Source organism: Elephas maximus, chromosome 10 (genome assembly GCF_024166365.1).
Source record: "Elephas maximus indicus isolate mEleMax1 chromosome 10, mEleMax1 primary haplotype, whole genome shotgun sequence".
Lineage (NCBI taxonomy): Eukaryota > Metazoa > Chordata > Mammalia > Proboscidea > Elephantidae > Elephas > Elephas maximus.
In genome coordinates, this window is record NC_064828.1 from 62656047 (window position 1) to 62674895 (window position 18849).

Below are 18849 nucleotides of genomic sequence, written 5' to 3' on the forward strand. Positions count from 1 at the left end.
CTGTGATCTTGTTACCGGAATAAGGTTTTTGCTTCTCACTAGTGAAGAATGAAAGCAGGTAAGGCACGTAGTTTTCCACATGAGCAAAGCTTTATTGAAGAGGCTTGCAGGCGGAGACAAGGAGGGTCCTAAAGCAAATCTTACCCTAGTCTCACAGAACAAAAGACGGGCCTGGGTTTTTAAATGTTCTTGGGCAGGAAAAGATTCATGTTTATTCATAGGCATAGGCGGAGATACATTAACTAAGGTGCATGCAGCAGCAGCTTTCTAAGATGGCTCCTGTCCTGGAGGCCTCTGGGATTTGTAGTAGGACTTATTATGGGTGGTGTGCCTGCGCAGACTCTTGCTCCCCAGGTTCGATTCCCTGGCTGCTGCTGCAACCCTTCACTGCCCCTGGTGGAAGGTCACACAGGGGTCACAGGTGGACCTTCTGCGCATGTCCCTGGGGCTGGTTTTCTCCAGCTGCTTCTGAAGGACAAGTTTAAAGAAGTTTGCGGGCTATTTTCTGATATCCTGCCCCATTGTTCCAGCGAATGGCTTTGTTTCTTTGCCCTGGCCCATTTCCTGTTACACTGTTTGCAGATTTGGGGGTGGGGGGGCTCTGATCCCTGTCTTAATCTTAAAATGATACTATGCAGCAGCTTGAGGAAATACTCGAATTTACTTCCCTTGCTGTAAGTGGTTTTGGAAAGGAAATTGTTTCCAGAGCACATAAAGAAAACAGTTAATAACTACCATTTGAGGGTGATTTTTTTTTTATTATGTCTCAGGCTCAATATCCACATTTATCTCTAATCTCTACAACAATCCTATCGGTTTGTAATAATTATCAGCCCCATTTTATAAAAGAAGAAGCTGAGGTTCTGATGGGTTGGTCAACTTAGACAAGACCACCCTGCTATCACGGGCTGAAGGCAGGTTTCAAATCCTACTCTACCTGTCTCCAAAGCCCACACTCTGGCAGCGGTGGTGAATGGAGTTTGGTCAACACCTTAAGAAAGGTCCCCTGGCTTTGGTCACCCAAGAGAGCTAACAGTTTGGTAGACCTGCTGCTCAGTCCTGATACACAACAGTCTAAAAAGAAGCTGAATGTCAGCCAAGTTCTTCCTGACACATTACTCATTACAGATTAGTAAGTAAGCACAAGGAAGCCCATGCTCACCTTGCTTACTGGGTCATCTGTCCCTGTCAGGGATTGTAAATTTGAAGAGAGGCTTTGATTCTGTAGGAAGGTTCTGTGGGGTTGGGAGAGAGACAGGTGTCAGCCATACCCAGAGGCTTAATCTTTGATGTAGTAAAAAAAATGCAAAACTGTTCACTACAGATGATCTGATAAACAGAGTAAGCACCGTGCTTACCTTGCTTACCGGATAATCCTCCCCTGCTTCCTGATCAGTCACTGTAAAACAGTATAAAACCAGGCATGAAAATAACTTTTCCCATTATCTGGAGATGGTAAAACTGGTGAATCAATATGAATATTAGAAAATCAATTAAAAAAAAGAAAGGAGCCTATAACCTGACTTTACAGGCAGCTTAGGCAATGATAAAGTATTTTCATTTCCAGTTAACATAATTTTGGTTATTTTGTGTGTGTTTTCCCTTTAAATACGTATTGGACTTTATATGTGGCAAGCCGGTCCTTTTCAATCAGCTCTAATTTTCTAAAAGCTTTCTTTGTTTCTGTGTCTTCCTCTAACAACTCAATAGTTTTTACACTTCCTGATTTTAAAACAATTGCCCAATACCATCAATGAGCTCAGATGCCTTTGTGAGCTCAGCAATATTACCACTAAAACCCTGGAGGGTTTGTGTTGCTAGCTTTGGGCTGCAAGTAGGAGAGTCAGTGTATATGATGACCCTCCTTCAGGAAACAGGTCTCAAAACCTCAATCTGTGTATCAGTTTACCACTCTGGATGGTTGATTATAAGCTTACTTATTCATAAGACAAATGTACATCTATTTCTGTGCTGTTATAAATTTGGAATCAACATATTCTAGGGAAAAGTCTTTCAAAAGGTAAATGTATGCAGCTGAATAAATAGAAAATGACACAAATAATTACTTTTTGAACTTCAGCTTATAGCTGTGACACAGAAAATAGCTGTTTGGATACCAGACCTTTACCAAGCGCTGACACCACGTCGGACACTGGAGACTAAGAAGAGATTTTCCCAAGATCAAACACCTGTCAGTGTGCAGGGCAAGCTCACTGCCTCCTCCCCCAGTGGTTTTCCTTCAGGAAGGAAACTAGATAGGAGAGCTTGAGGGCTTGTGTTTGTGTTGTACTTTTTGTTCTTCAAAGTATTTCACAAGGGTCTGGCGTGTCTGACATTTGAAGAGACAGATAAAAAAAACTTTTTAAAGTAAGTTGTTCTGAGTCAAAAAGAACCATAGGGAAACGCTGGTGGTATAGTGGTTAAGTGCTATCGCTGCTAACCAAAAGGTTGGCAGTTCAAATCCACCAGGCGCTCCTTGGAAACTCTATGGGGCAAGTCTCTGTGCTATAGTGTCACTATGAGCCAGAATTGACTCGACGGCAATGGGTTTGGTTTTTGATTTTGGAATAAGCATAGAACCTGGGTGTCAATTCTGAGTTGTATTCTTTCCACTTTGCTGTACCACGGTGTGGCTTCAATTTTTTTTTTTTTAATTAGATGGTTAAGGTACCCTGGTGGTGCAGTGGTTAAGCACTCGGCTGCTAACTGAAAGGTCAGCAGTTTGAAACCGCCAGCTGCTTTTTGGGAGAAAGATGTGGCAGTCTGCTTCCATAAAGATTTACAGCCTTGGAAACCCTATGGGGCAATTCTATTTTGTTCTGTAAGGTCACTGTGAGTCAGAATTCAATTCCAGGGCAACGGGTTTGTTTGGTTTTGGGTTTAATTAGGTGCTTGAGAGTTCTTGAGTGACATAAACAAGTTAAACACCCCACAACTAGCTGAAAGGCTGGTGGTTCGAACCCACCCAGAAGCATCTCAGAAAACAGGCTTTGTGATCTTCTGAAAGGTCACAGCCTTGAAAATCCTATAGAACAGTTCTTTTCTACACACATGGGGTCTCCATGAGTCGGAATTGGCTTGATGGCAACTAACAACAGCATGTGGTTAAAGAAATATAAATCTGTCTTAAGAAAACTCAATATTTGTACACAAATATTCATGTGTATGTGACAACGTGTAGGAGGAGGGGACTAGAGGGCAGGCAATATGAATGATTTGCATTTGAAAAATATTTCTCACTTTACATAATAATTTACTGGCAGGATTTCTTTCAGTACAGATTGTTTTAGAAATGCATCCATTTCTTAAATGGAGTTAATATTATAAGAATAAGCCCTATTGATTTTCCCCTTCCTTGTGGAAACTTTGTGATGCATATTCATTGATGTCTAAATAGCTTTGTACAAACAGAAACCTCTGGCATCCTAGATACATTTTCCATGTCAACCATTGAATATGTCAGGTGTCTATTGATCCAAAAGATCTAAATAGTTTCACAAGATCATCTTTAAGCTGCACAATGCCAAGGATTGAATGGGGATCGTAGTGACAACCACATGAAGAAATCTTTTTATTGTAAGTAGTTTTCATGGGGCTGGTTCATTGTCAACATTTATAGTGAGATAATAGTGTGAGGCATCTAAAATTAATCCACTTGTAGGTTCTTGTTAAAAAAAAAAGTATTTAAACAACATTCCTCCCAAATAATAAGAAATCCTATACCTTAAACAGCAACATATTTATTTTTCTGCAGTATCATCTGATCTGATTTTCTCAGTAAGAGCTCAGATCTGGAGCCAAGCTGCCTGCTTGTCTGTGAGAACTTGGGCAAGTTTCTTAACTGCCTTATGCTTCATCTGTGTCATCTGCGACATAGAAATTAGCTACCTCTTAAAGTAGTTATGGGGATTAAATGGGTACTGCCTCCTGGGTGGTACAGAAGGTTAATGCAAAGGTTTGTGCGCTAGTCTACCCAGAGGAGCCTTGGAAGAAAGGTCTGGCAATCTTATTTCTGAAAAATCAGCCATTGAAAACCCTATGGAGCACAGTTCTATTCTGACACACATGGGTTTGCTATGAGTCAGAACTGACTCCATGGCAGCTGGTTATGTCCAGGTTAGCTATTATCATTATCATGATGGTTATAATCTCTGTATACTATTTTCTGTTCATGTGGGAATTTCATTTACTACTAATATATATTCCATGTGTTACTGAAAATGCATGTAAATTCATGGATTAATTTAGGGCTTACCAATCAACGAAAACCATCTTTTTAGTCACCTAGTCATAATCAATAATCCTAGGGATTCTATTTGAGGAACTCAATGCTTCCCATTGCCAAAGCTATACTCTTTCTATCACACCATGCTTCTTGCTCATGAGGTAATCTCTAAGAAAGGAGACAGCACATGATGGAGGAAGAGCAAAGGCTTGTGAGCCCAACAGACCCAGGTTCATATCTGGATTCTACCCTTTACTGGCTGTGTGAAACCAGGGAAATTACTTTGTGTATTGGTCTAAGAATTTAGTTGCCAACCACAGAAGCCACATTAGCGAGTATAAGCAGAGAGGAATTTATCAAGGGGTATTAAATAGCTTGTGGAGCCCCCAGGGCAGTCAGAGAGTCAGATCTGGGAGGCTACACAGCCAGAACCAATACCAAAACCACTCTGCAGGACTACCTCAGCCAGACCTTCATGCTGCTGCTGCTGCTGGTGCTGCACATGGTGCTGCTACTGCTGGACACTGCACCCAACAACCTCCATCGTTCCTGCCCTGGAGACCAGATTCCTCTCCACATCCAAACAAGAAAAATGGATTCAGGGCGCTATCTGCTTCCTCACGCTGCTCTCATCCCTATCGAAGCCTTATGCGTGTCACTTGGTTGGGAAAACTTGCACCCTGGCTGCTAAGGTGCTGGGAAAACCCTAATGTAGGAAGGGTTTTCGAAGGTAGCCACAAAGCATGAAAATTATCTACTGTACTTTTCTACCCTATTCATAAGTAGGGATAAAAAAAGCTACCTCATTGACTTGTTTTGAAGATGAAATGAAGATCTTACATGTAAAATGTCTAACAGCGCTTGGTACATAGCAGTTGTCAGTAATGTTATTTTCCTTTCTCTCAATAAAATGTTAAGTTGTGGCTGGTGTGGCATATGGCTATTAGTGTAGGCAGCTATATGATGTAATTTTGGAGACCTCAGAAGCATTCTATAGCCTTCTAATATCCTGCCTAACATAAAGTTCCACGTTATTAATTTAGCTTAAGTTCTGATCTTCAGCAAAATGCAAATATCTAAAAAAAGGAGTGCCATTTGAGGCCATCATATGCTAGAAAGAGTACTCCCCTGGACACTAAGAGGCTCAAGTTAAAATCCCATCTTCTTATAACTAACTGTATGATACTGAGCAATTGGTTACTCTCTCTCAGACATTCTGCTTTATGTAACAGGAGGATGAGGTACTCGCTCACCATTCAAGTAACATGTACTATGAATGAAGGCTCTTGTGGTTTAGCTATGCAGCAGAAAGGAGAAAGCCAGAATGCCCTGGGCCCTTGAAGGAGAGAAAAGAACTCTCAGAAGGAAAAGGACATAATTGTATTTCATGCCAGGTCTAGGGATGAAGTGATGGGGGCTGGGGTCCTCTTCCCGGTACCACGATGGCTGGTATAAGATGGAACTAAGTAAAAAATACAAAAAAATAAAAAACAGAAAAGTTACAGTTTTATGGATTGTATTTAACTACCTTGAAATACTCTCCTAGGATGGACAGGATGGGCTTAAATGCACTCACACTGCTAACTGAATTATCATTTTCTTTCTATATTCCATTATTTTACAGTCTACTCTTATCTTTGATCTACCATGAGTACCATAGCTTTATTTTACCCAAGTATGACAAATAGAGACTCTGAAACTTGCTCTTGAACGTAAAGTAGCTAAAGCGAACAAAAGAAATGATGAAGGAAAAGAGCTGAACAGAAGATTTCAAAGGGTGGCTCAAGAAGACAAAGTAAAGTATTATAATGAAATGTGCAAAGACCTGGAGTTAGAAAACCAAAAGAGAAGAACACACTCAGCATTTCTAAAGCTGAAAGAACTGAAGAAAATATTCAAACTTCGAGTTGCATATTGAAAGATTCTATGGGCAAAAATCGAATGGTGCAGGCAGCATCAAAAGAAAATGGAAAGAACACAGAGACACAGCACCAAAAAGAATTGGTTAACATTCAGTCATTTCAGGAGGTAGCATATGATCAAGAACCGAAGGTGCTGAAGGAATAAGTTCAAGCTGCACTGAAGGCATTGTTGAAAAACAAGACTCCAGGAATTGAGGGAATACCAACTGAGATGTTTCAACAAGCAGATGTAGTGCTGGAAGTGCTCAGTCATCTATGCCAAGAAATTTGGAATAGAGCTACCTGGCCAACTGACTGGAAGAGATCCATATTTATGTCGCCTACAAAGAAAGGTGGAAACCCTGGTGGCGTAGTGGTTCAGTGCTATCACTGCTAAGCAAAGGGTCAGCAGTTTGAATCCGCCAGGTGCTCCTTGGAAACTCTATGGGGCAGTTCTACTCTGTCCTGTAAGGTCGCTATGAGTCAGAATTGACTCAATGGCACTGGGTTTTTACAAAGAAAGGTGATAATATCCAATGTGGAAATTATCAAATAATATTGTTAATATCACACACAAGTAAAATTTTGCTGAAGATAACTCAAAAAGCAGTTGCAGCAGTACATCGACAGGGAACTGCCAGAAATCCGAGCTGGATTCAGACGAGGATGCGGATGGAGGGATATCATTGCTGATGTCAGATGGATCTTGGCTGAAAGCAAAGAATACCGGAAATGTTTACCTGTATTTTATTGACTATGCAAAGGCATTTGAATGTGTGGATCATAATTATGGATAACATTTCAAAGAATGGGAATTCCAAAACACTTAATTGTGCTCATGAGCAACCTGTACATATAGATCCACAGGCATTCGTTCAAACAGAACAAGGGGATACTGCGTGGTTTAAAATCAGGAAAAGTGTCCATCAGCGTTGTATTTTTTCACCATATTTATTCAATCTGTATGCTGAGCAAATAATCCGAGAAGCTGGAGTACATGAAGAACATGGCATGAGGATTAGAGGAGGATTCATTAACAACCTGTGATATGCAGATGACACAACCTTGCTTACCGAAAGAGAAGAGGACTTGAAGCACTTACTGATGAAGATCACAGACTACAGCCTTCAGTATGGATTACACCGCAAGATAAAGAAAACAAAAATCCTCACAACTGGACCAATGAGCATGATAAATGGAGAGAATAATGAAGTTGGCAAAGATTTAATTTTACTTGGATCCACAATCCACGTCCATAGAAGTAGCAAGCAAGGAATCAAAGTATTGCATTGGGGAAATCTGCTGCAAACGACCTCTTTTAAGTGTTAAAAAGCAAAGATGTCACCTTGAGGACTCAGGTTCGCCTGACCCAAGCCATGGTATTCTCTATCACCTCATATGCATGCGAAAGCTGGACAATGAATAAGGAAGACTGAAAAAGAACTGATGCACTTGAATTACGGTGTTGGCAAAGAATATTGAATATACCAAGGACTGCCAGAAGAACAAACACATTTGTCTTGGCAGAAGTACAGCCAGAATGCTCTTTAGAAGTGAGGATAGGAAGACTTCATCTCAAGTACTTTAGACTTGTCATCAGAAGGGACCAGTCCCTGGAGAAGGACATCATGCTTGGTAAAGAGAAAAAGAGGAAGACCCCCAACAAGATGGATTGACATAGTGGCTGCAAGCATATAGCATATATGCAAGCATTATAGTTCAAGCATATAGCAATGATCATGAGGATGGCACAGGACCAGGCAGTGTCTCATTCTGTTGTACACAGGGTTACTATGAGTTAAAACCAACTCCATGGCACCTAACAACAACAACATGACAGAAAGAGTCTAACAATATACTGTCCAGCACATAGTAAAAAACAAAACCCAAACCCATTGCCATCAAGTTGATTCTGACTCATAGCGACCCTATAGGGCAAAGCAGAACTGTACCATAGGGTTTCCAAGGAGCAGATGGAGGATTCGAACTGCCAGTCTTTTGGTTAGCAGCTGAACACTCAACCACTGTGCCACCAGGGCTCCGGCACATAGTAGATACCTGGTTAAAATTTGAATAAAAATACCAGTTCTGGCACTGATGGAACTAAATCTTGCCACTAGGAGAGGGCTTTAGTGCATTGTTCACTCACTGGTATTCATCTCCCTGATTTATTCCAAAAGGAATGTTCAGAAATTATAATAGGTGCTTTAAGTGATACCTGAATCTTTTTTTTTTAATAGGAACATTGGTCCCTTAAAAGTCCCACAACTAAGGTAAATATGGAATTGCAATGAAAAGATACTGCCTGAGTAGCCATATTTTTGAGACAAAGCCCCCCACAGTGTTGTATTAAAAATTCTGTTTCCTTTGCTGAGGTTTCCCCCCTCCCTCCCCGCACCGCTCAGCCTTGCATTTGAATCCTGCTTTTGCTTTTTTTGCTTGGAGGTTTTATGTAAACCCCATTGCACCTGTGTATTGTGATTAAGAATGTTGCTGACATAACTTGTATGACATCCCTATATGTAAACCCCTTAAAATAACTTGCCTGCTCACCCTTGGTGAGTAGCCTTGGCAGCAGCAGCTCTGACTCTTTTTCCTTGTACAACAAAAGTGCCTTTCCTGTCCTCCCACCTGGGTCTTTTATTGGCCAATAGGAGCCATGCCAAGCAAGAACCTGGGGTTTCCACCCAGTAACATTTTGGCTAATCACAATTGATTAATTTTGTTAATTTCAAGAAATATACCAAGAATATTAGTTTTTTGTTGTTATACCAGGTTCTGAAATTTTTGGTTAAAACCGAAAAATGCTCATTAAAACTAAGAATTATGTAAAAAATACAAAAAAAAAACTACAGAAAAAACAAAATTTAGACATTATCTGTCAATAAGTATGATGAGTCTTATTCAGTCTTCCTAAAAATCACTGCTTTGATGCAAGATCACAGTAAAATGGCCATAAAGCAATTATACCTCCGTTTAGTGCCTTTGAGTCTAAGCTTATTTCACATACATTAGAAAATAAGTTAAGGGAAAATAACAGATATAATTTAACAGGTGACATTCTTGCCATTTGCCTTGTTCTAGGTGGCATGCTGAGTAACAATCTAGGTAAAATATTGTCCCCAGAGATTATGATGTTATTTACCTATTTAATGTCTTTTAGCTCCAAACTGATGCTTCTATATGATGTTCTGTGATGCTGGGGCTGGAACGCTGCAAACGATATTTCCCAAAAATGCATTGCCATCTGACTTTGTTAGGTTTTACCAATTAGAGACAATAGAATGGAAAGTAGGAGGAGGAAAAATCTTCCTGTTTAATAGTGGAAGTTCCCTATAGTTCTAGATTCTTTCATCCCTTCCAGAACCAGCTTTATTATAGCCCCTTAGAGGTACTAGCAGCAGCCAGGCAGCTCCCTCTCCTGAGCCCCAATGGGGCAGCAGCCCCTCCTCAAAAGTCAAAGCCCTGATTCTGTGGGTCTTCTCTGAGTTTCCAGGCTCTAGTAATCTCAATCTTTACCCTTTGTCCCTCAACCCTATGGGTGGTAACTGCCTCCTCCAATTGTTATCTGAGTTAGTGTCCCATTTTTGCCTTTTCAGTCCTCCAATACATGGAGGTAACAATTCCCTCTAACTACCCCCTCTATTGAAATACCTAGTGTGACGACTGTGTTCTCGCCCAGATGCTGATATACCTGTCATATATAAATTTTTAAATAATTTACTCACAACTTTCCTCATTTTCAGAAAACTGGCAGGTGTTTGCAATTTATCTACATTTTACAGAAGCTAGACTCTAAGAGTCAAAGAAAATTGTCTTAGAGTTATACCCATGAATGACTTACTTCATTACTGACTCAAAATGTTCATTCTGTCATAGTTTAATACAGTAAACATTTACTAAACATCTACAATGTGTCAGGAACTGATAGGTTCTGGAGATTCAAATATACGTGTCGTTTTTTGTCCTTAAGAAAAAAAAATTTCCAATTATATAATAGATGCTTTAATAAAGGATGCTTAATAAGTTGTGGGATCCTGGAGACTTTGGAACTGGGCTTTCAAGAATTTCAGAGGACACTGGTGTCCACTGTGGGTTTTCAGAAACCAAAAACTGGGAAATAATTATACACTCTAAAGCTTGACACACAGTCAAAGCTTTATATAGAGCATTTACATGTCAAGTGGCTCAGATGCCCCGGCAGGTGCTCAATTACTAACACAGGTCGCTAGATTCTCTTGTGTCCTTTAGTCATCAGACCATAACCACAATGAAATAACTAATCCAGTAAGACTTAGATTTGAGAAACATGACCAGGATGAAGTCACATATCCAAAATTAAATGTCAGTTAGAAAGCGGTAAATCTTACACTTACCAAAATTACTCAGGAAAGGACTTGTGGTTGAAGATTATGATTTAATAAGCCATTTCACCCATATGAGGAGTGTTGATAGCTACAGAGTGGTAGCTTATAGCTACAGAGGACAACTGTTGCTTTTACCATCTCTCCTTCTGTAGAGATCCCAACATCCGTTCCTTCTGTTTTGGCTGTCTTGGTGGGACTACCCATGGCTAAGGGATAGACATGTAACCAAAGTCAAACCAAGCAGATTTTCTTCACAAGGAATCCGAATCTTGAATGGAAGGACACACAGCAGGCAGCTTTTGGAGTGGATTCTTCCAGAGGGCCTAAAAGGACCATCCCTGGCTCCTGCTGCCTATATCTTTTCTGAGGCCAGTTCCTCAGTTTTTTCTTTGATTTCTGTTGCATGCAACCAAAGAACTCTGATACAGGAGTTTAATTCTCAATTATGCTTATTTCAGATACAATTCCCTCTGCCAGAATGCCTTTCACTCTCATCTGTTTCCAAATACTGTTTGCTTTAGAGATATGGTTTAATGTTTTTCTTAGATATCTGAGCTACATTTGGTAGGTCCTGGACAGATGGGATTGATTCCCAACTTTCCACCTAACTTAATGTATGATTGTGGCAGCTATGGATGTGTGCTGATTGGATCTCTCTTCAACAAAGAACCTGCTGTAAGAAATTAACTTTCAAATTCACCTCAGCATTGACCAAGCTCTTGCCAGGCTGCTCCCAACTAATGACTGAGCTGCATAGGGATTTGAAAACTAAGCCATTTGAAAGCCGAAACATTTTTTTCAAATACTAGATTCCCATTAACCTGGCTAAGATGTTCTCAGAGGGGCACTGCAGTCTGAGACTCTACTAAATCCTCCCTCCTCCCCTTCTCATTTCCTATGTGTCAGAGTATGACGCTTCAGGTCTCCCCACATGCTCCTGCTGCTTCTCCTTTTTATTCTTCACAAGTGTTTTCCCTAATAACTCTTTTGTACCTGTGATTCCACCCTGATGCCCGCTTCTGGAGAACTCAATCTGTGACAACAACTAATCTCTTTGGTTTTCTCATTTATAAAATAAGAACCCCAATACCCATATGGAAGGGTTAATGTGAAAACTGATATATTTCCCCCCAGTACAGTTACTTGGCACAGTTTTTTTAAATAAATATTTTTATTGAGGTACAAGCACATAAGAAAAATGCATAAATCATGAGGATACACCTTGCTCAGTTATCACAACGTGATACAAAATGGAACATTTCCAGCATCCCCAAAGCACTCTCTTATTCCCTTCTCAAACATTACTCCCCCCACTTCTCCCCAAAGGTAACCACTATTCTCATGGCTTACACCACAGATCAGCTTGCCTATTTTTGAACTTCATATAAATGAAATTATACAGTGTACTCTTAATGTCTGGATCATATCATTTATATGAGATTTAAATCCGTGTTATTGTGGGAAGTTCATTCTCATTATTCTTCAGTATTTTGAGTTGTGAACACACCACAATTTATCCATTCTACTGTTTTTTTTTACTGTAGGTGGACTTTTGGGTTGTTTTCAATTCTTGTTGAGTGTGAATAATGCTCCTATGAAGAATCTTGTTTACGACTTTTGTTGAATATGTTTTTTGGGTGGAATTGCTGGGCTGAGGGTATGTGTATGTTTAGTTCTCTGAAGTGACTGTAACCAATTTATACCACTAGAAGCAGTGTATAAGAGTTACAGTTGCTCCATATACTCACCAACATTTCATATTGTCCTTTTTCCCCCCTTTTATTTCATTTTAGCCATGCTGGTGGGCATATAATAGAATTGCACTGTGGTTTTATTTTGTAGTGGTATTGCATATACTGATATGATAGTCTAAGTCCCCCGGTTTGTTTTTCTTCAAGATTTCCTGACTATTCCTGGCCCTTTACCTTTAATGTTTTAGAATCAATTTCAATGAAAATATCTGCTGGGGATCACGTCGAATCTTTAAATTGACATTTTTACAATATTATATCTTCTAATTCATTAACATGGCATAATCTACATCTAGGCCTTCTTTAATTTCAATCATTGACATTTTATTGTTCTCAGCATAGAGATCTTGCATCTTTCATTATATTTTTTCTTAGGTGTTTAATGGTTCTCTATATTATGAACTGTATACTTGCAAATTTTTATTTTGTTTATTGCAGGTGTACAGATGCATAATTATTTTTTACATTGACAGGGCATCTAGCTGCTTTTCTAAATTCACTTATAAATTCTAGTAAAAATGGTAGTTTTATTCCTTTCCAAATCCTTTTATCTTTTTTCTTAGTTTTCCTGGCTTACTGAACTGGCTCTAGGGCCCTTAGTACAATGACTAACAAGCAGTGGGGGTGAGCATATTTGACTCATTCTTGATGTCAACATAGTAAATTCTTAATAAGTATTTCTTGCTTTTCTTCTAAGTAAGATTCATTTGGAGCAGTCTGAAATTCTTTGTAAAATCTAGAACAATTCCTTCTGCTAGGATTAGTTTGGAATTCACTTGCCACTGGACAAGCTTTCTTCAGGTTGCTAGCTGGAGAAATTAGGTATTATCCATTGATTTCCCACTACGGAAGATAAAGACTTAGGTCACTTTTCTACCTCACCTCCACAACACCATGCCCTCTTCCAATATAATTGTTGTAATTTTGATCAGATTAATATTTAATGTTAACATCATTATGCCATTCAACCACGGTCATAGCTTACTTTTTCTTTTTTTCCTAACATTTTGCTTCCCTGGAGTTACTGCCGGTTTTATTAGATTTAAATCTTAGATAAGTATATGCTTAGAATCAGTATCAACAGTGACCAAACCCTGGTGCCTTGAATAACATCCCCTCCGCCCACCTCTGATTTTAGCCACAAAGGCAGCAGACAGTTCAATGTAAGCTCAGATTCATCTCATACTATTTTTCTGTGTTCTGCCTCAGGGCCTTCTCTGACACTGAAGGAGTCTACCTGTCTCACATGCAAGCTGCAGCTTGGTAGTTCAGGAGATAATGCCCCTGGCAGCAACTCTCAACTGGGGAGAGGGGGAGTCTGTGGATAAACGCTCCAGACCTGTCTTATCAGGAGACAATTCTGAGAAGTTATCATACAGCTTCTTAAAGGACCTGGTAAAATCAAGCTCTTATTGTCTACATAGCAATGGCTTTGATAATGTACTCTTACACTGACTTTTCCTCCTTCCCATTCTCAGGTGTCCCTATTTTCTGGGGTCTCTCAAATAAACTACCTGTACCCATGTTCTTGCCTCAGGCTCTGATTTAGAAAGAATCTCTCACTCTTTGGTAGTTGTCTCTTAAAATACTGAGATGCATCAGGTATTTTACTAGTTGAATTTTTCCGAAAAACTTTCTCTAGGAGCTTCTGATATGCTTCTCAATATGTTCTCTATGTCTGGTGTAGTGCTCATCCTTGGATATCCCACCATCATCTGGGGATTTCCTTTATCTCTCTACTGTGCTGAATTCCATTTTCTGTATCCTATGCCTTCATTTTACTTGGTTTCTACCCTTATATTTATTTATTAGTTTAGCTGGATACAGAATTTTAGGTTGGAAATAATTCTTCCAAAATTTTGAAGGCATTATTTCTGTTGAAATCTGAAGCTCTTCTGATTCTTATTCCTTGGTACTGACCTGCCCATTTTCTCTGGAAACAGCAGATTTTCTCTTTGACCCCGCTGTTCTTGAAATTTCATAATGATGTGCTTTGGTATAGGTCTGCTACATTCACTGTGTTCTTTCAATCTAGGATCAGATGTTCTTCAGTTCTAGAAAAGCTTCTTGAAATACTGTTGATTTGTTCCCCTCTGCTTTCTGTTCTTTCTCTTTGGAACTCTGGGAGATTGGATATTGGGCCTCCTGGACTGTTGATTTTCTTAACTTTTCCTTCAATATTTCCATTTCTTTGTCTTTTTTGTTCTATTTTCTGAGAAATTTCCTCAACTTTATATTCTGAAGCTTCTATCAAATTACTCAGTTATGCTATCACATTTTTTTCTCAAGAACACTTTTACTTTTGAATAATCCTTTTTTACTATCCTGATTCATAGTAGCAACATTTTTTGGAAAAAAAAAATTTTTTTTTGACACTTTTCTTTACCCTGTGTAATCTGTTTCCTCTGCTTTTTTCTCTTTCACGTTAGCAGCTCTCTCAGATGTCTTGTAGCACTTGACTGTTTGCTCATTTTTAACAGCATACGATTAAGAGACTAACTATAAGCCCTGGACACATGGGGCAGTGAGCATATAGACTGTGACTTTCATTGTACAGTTATGTAGCTAGGCTGTCCAGCCAGGACACCTCTGACATCAGTATCTTAGGTATTTCCACTTGCATTTGGTCAGATTTCACAGAAAAGAGCCTTCCAATATTCTTACAGGATTGTAAAGATCTGTCTGCCAAGATTCAGTGAGAGGAGGCTGTTGTTCTTCGTTATCTGGTATGTAAATGTTTCCTGTTTTGTGTATGGCCCCCCTGACATCGACTATAGCCAGTGTCCCTCAATCTGGAGGCCCCATTTAACATACCCAGAATAAACAGCCACACACTTACTGAAATCATATGTGCATTTTTAAGGACAAATACTTAATATTGCATTTGTACATTTTATTGTTTGCATATTGCATAGTGAAAAGAACAGAGTCAGAAGACTCAAAGTCTGGCTCAACCAGTAACTTTCTGTGTGAATTGGGTTAGGTCTCTTAACCTTGCTAAACCTTTATTTCTTCATCTGAAAAATGGAGAGGATGATAATACCCATTTTTATAAAACTGCTAAAGACAGAATAAGATAGTTATACTGTTTTTCCCTCAAGTAACTGGTCATAAAAAATCTGTAGATTGCTATTGCTAATCCCTTGTTCATCATCTTAATGCTAACTATACTCAATAAACTCATTAAGCAGCAGGTACCAATGTGACACTTGAATTTTCAATACTAACGTAACAATAGCAGAAGTAAAACAAACCCAATGATGGCCCTATCCGCTCCTATTTTTTGAATACTGGTTTTTATAATATTTATATTACCCTTTCAGGAATTCAATTTCATTTAAACATTTTTTTTCTTACACCTACTCAAAATGAGTAACAACTTATGTGAAAACCCCATGATTACATGCGTAGTTGCTTTACAGTTATCTCCTCTGGTATAGTATAAGTAAAATACATAGCACGGACAGTTAAATACTTTTTCTCCTACATTAGGGATGATAATATATATAAGATTAATTTCTTTTGCATTATCCCTAATGGAAAAAAAATCACAGGTATATTATACCGCTTGTCAAGAGTACATACACATGGTAGTCACACCTAGACATATACATTCTTTCCAATATTTCAACCATCATCAATATCTTCTGTGTGACCCCCTACAACTATATGTAGTTGAAAACATGAAACTCCCTTTTAAGGCAATTCTGCATGAAATTACAAGATACTTTCGTTAAACAAAATTGCATGTATGTATTGAACCTCCAAACACACTGTCTTCAGCCCTTCCGAAGTACTACTCCTAAAAGGTAAACAAACTTTTTATACATTATAAAAAAATTTAAGCTGCTCTGCAATGCTCCTTTGCTAAAAGTTAGATACATTACACCACTCCAGCAAGAGATTAATAAATAAGGATTAAATATTGTATTTTACAAAAAAAAAACATACGGAATGGCCAATGTAAAAATGAAAGGCTTGTTTGATATTTTTTTTTTTTTAATCAAATTATGTTCATTAAGGAGGAATAGGACATGGTATAAAATGAGAAAACTGTTACTAAATTGGAGCCCTGGTGGCGTAGTGGTTAAGAGCTCAGCTGCAAACCAAGAGGTCAGCAGTTCAAATCCACTGCCTGCTCCTTGGAAACCCTATGGGGCAGTTCTACTCTGTCCTATGGGGTCGCTATGAGTCGGAATCAACTCGACGTCAATGGGTCAGGTTTACCGGTTCACTAAATTTATCTCTCTGCAGTAATCACAAGTTGTTATCTAAAAATATGGCACCCTTGTTACAAACATTTTTTTTTAAAAAAAGACTATATCCTGGAACTAAATAGAAGACTATCTGTCTCATAGCTTTTATTAAGCAAACTTGATATAACCACCACACAGTGGCAAGAGATAGAAGAGCTGTCTCCAGCTACAGAAAATATTGAATTCTACCTAAAGTACAGATCATTGAGATAACCCACAACAGTTAAAGCAAACCATAGTTCAGTTTGTACTAAATGTCCTTAAAATATTTTGCATTCATATGAAACATATTCATTTTCCTGTCATTTGAGATCAGTTTCTGTTGCTTAGTAACTATTTTCATGTCCAGCCAAGATGTAGAGATTGCTGTGTGCAGTAGGATTTTCTGTTGGCCTACTTTCCAAAACGACAACCCTGCAATTAAACAAAAACAAAAGGCTTGTTTAAGGGTAAAAACAGAAATTGCATGCTTTGAATACTAACATCAAACCAGGAAAGAATATCATTGTTCACATTCTTGTAACACTATTTAAGGGATCATAGACGTATAGTCAAATTCAGCTTTACATTTTATAGCCTAAAAAAACAACTGATTAAGAATTATGGAATTTATAAATCTAAACATTTCAGGACAGTCTGATTACCTCATTACAACTCTAAAACAAAACTATTTGCCCCCTCATTTTACCAACAAAAGGTATAACAACATGTTAGGAATTTATACTAACAGGAAGGGGGTGAACAAAGGGGCTGAGAGAATAAGATACCCATCCAATGTTCTCTTTTCCAGGTGTTTGAAAATAAATGGTTAACAAAAAAAATTACCAAATAGGGTCCCTCCCCCTTGTCCCTGGAACAAGGGCAGGGAAAGAGTCCAATCGAACGACTGATAGGAAGAAAAAAAAAATCAATCAAGTGGCATACCACAGCATTTAAATTGTGGAGGGTGGGGAGGGGTTTGAGAACAAAATAAAATATGCATGCAGAGAAAAAAGTCTAGAGGGGGGAATGGGAGGAAAAGAGCATATATACTTCATGAATTTTCCACAACTAGCATGTATTACTTTTGTAATGAAAATAATAAAAAAGTAATATATATTTTATATTATGCATTACAGAAAAAAAAGGGAAATAAAATTACCTATCATCTAATCTAATCAACTAGGGTTGCTGTTGTTGTCGTGTACTGTCGAGTCCATTCTGACTTATAGTGCCCTATAGGACAGAGTAGAACTGACTCATGGGGTTTCCTAGGCTGTAATCCTTATGGGAGCAGACTGCCAGATCTTTGGTCTTTTCTCCCGAGAAGCCTCTAGTGGGTCTGAACTACTGACCTTTGGGTTAACAGCCAAGCACTTAACCATTGAGCCACAAGGACTCCTTAGCCAGTTAATATTTTGTCATATTTAGGGTTTTTTTTCTAGGCATAAATATCTATATTTAAACAATTATTTAACCACTTTTAAAATTAAAATAAATCAAATACTTTAGTTATGATATATCTCTCAAATCAAGAAGATGCCCAAGATAGAAGGTAACCAGAACAGGGCCATCCATGGTCTGAAAAAAGCAGTTTTTTAGGGCAAATCATGAGAGAGAATGGAGAGACAATACAGAAAAGCAGGGAAGGAGGAGAAAACTCTGGGGAAAGGGAATAGAATAAAACAGGAACAGAGAAATGGTTTCTGATAGCTACCAATTCACCCTCCACACCAAGCAGAATTGTTTCACGCTACGTGTCTCTTTAAAGTGCCAACTGCATGACTGGACACAATTCTTTTGTCAGCCCTTCCTGCAGAAGCAAAGAGCCTCCCAGTTTAGTTCTAGAGTACTTTACCAGGTGGTCTCAAATTGCTTTTGTTGTTGTTGTTGTTGTTGGACTCTAGTTACTAAGTTGCAATGTCCCTTTCTAACTCACTAAGGTAGTTGCCATTTTCAAAAAATCCTTTTCTCTTTACCCAAGTCTGTAAAATTTTCATGGAGTCAAAACTCTACTTTTCCCCCCACCTTTCCTCAAGTATATAATATTTAAGCAATGATTTTGCAACTCGGCTGAATTGAAGACCAGAGGTTCTCAATCCTTGCCTGAGGACTATGAATACTATATAGCCAATTTTGCTGTAGTAACGTTTGGAAGGAAAACAGGAAGGAATGGGTAATTTTATCAGTCACTGTTGTTACTAGGTGGTACTGAGTCAATTTTGACTTACATCGACCCATGTGACAGAGGAGCACTGCCCCATCGGGTTTTCTAGCCTGTAATCTTTACCGGGGCAGACTGCTAGGTCTTTCTTCCTTGGAGCCACTGGGTAGGTTGGAACCACCAACCTTTTCATTAGTGGCTGAGTG

The 18849-nt window shown here is 38.8% G+C and overlaps 1 protein-coding gene across 6 annotated transcripts in view; it reads right to left on the reverse strand.

The window, feature by feature from the left end:
* Positions 1-11672: 11672 nt before the first annotated feature.
* The window catches only part of MAP4K5 (mitogen-activated protein kinase kinase kinase kinase 5), a 146721-nt gene continuing 139544 nt past the window's right edge, over positions 11673-18849 (reverse strand). For all 6 annotated transcript variants that reach the window (XM_049899016.1, XM_049899015.1, XM_049899020.1 and 3 more), the window contains one exon: positions 11673-16914. In XM_049899016.1, coding sequence (XP_049754973.1) covers positions 16827-16914 — 88 coding nt within the window. In that variant the 3' untranslated portion in view covers positions 11673-16826. The remainder of the gene's footprint in view (positions 16915-18849) is intronic.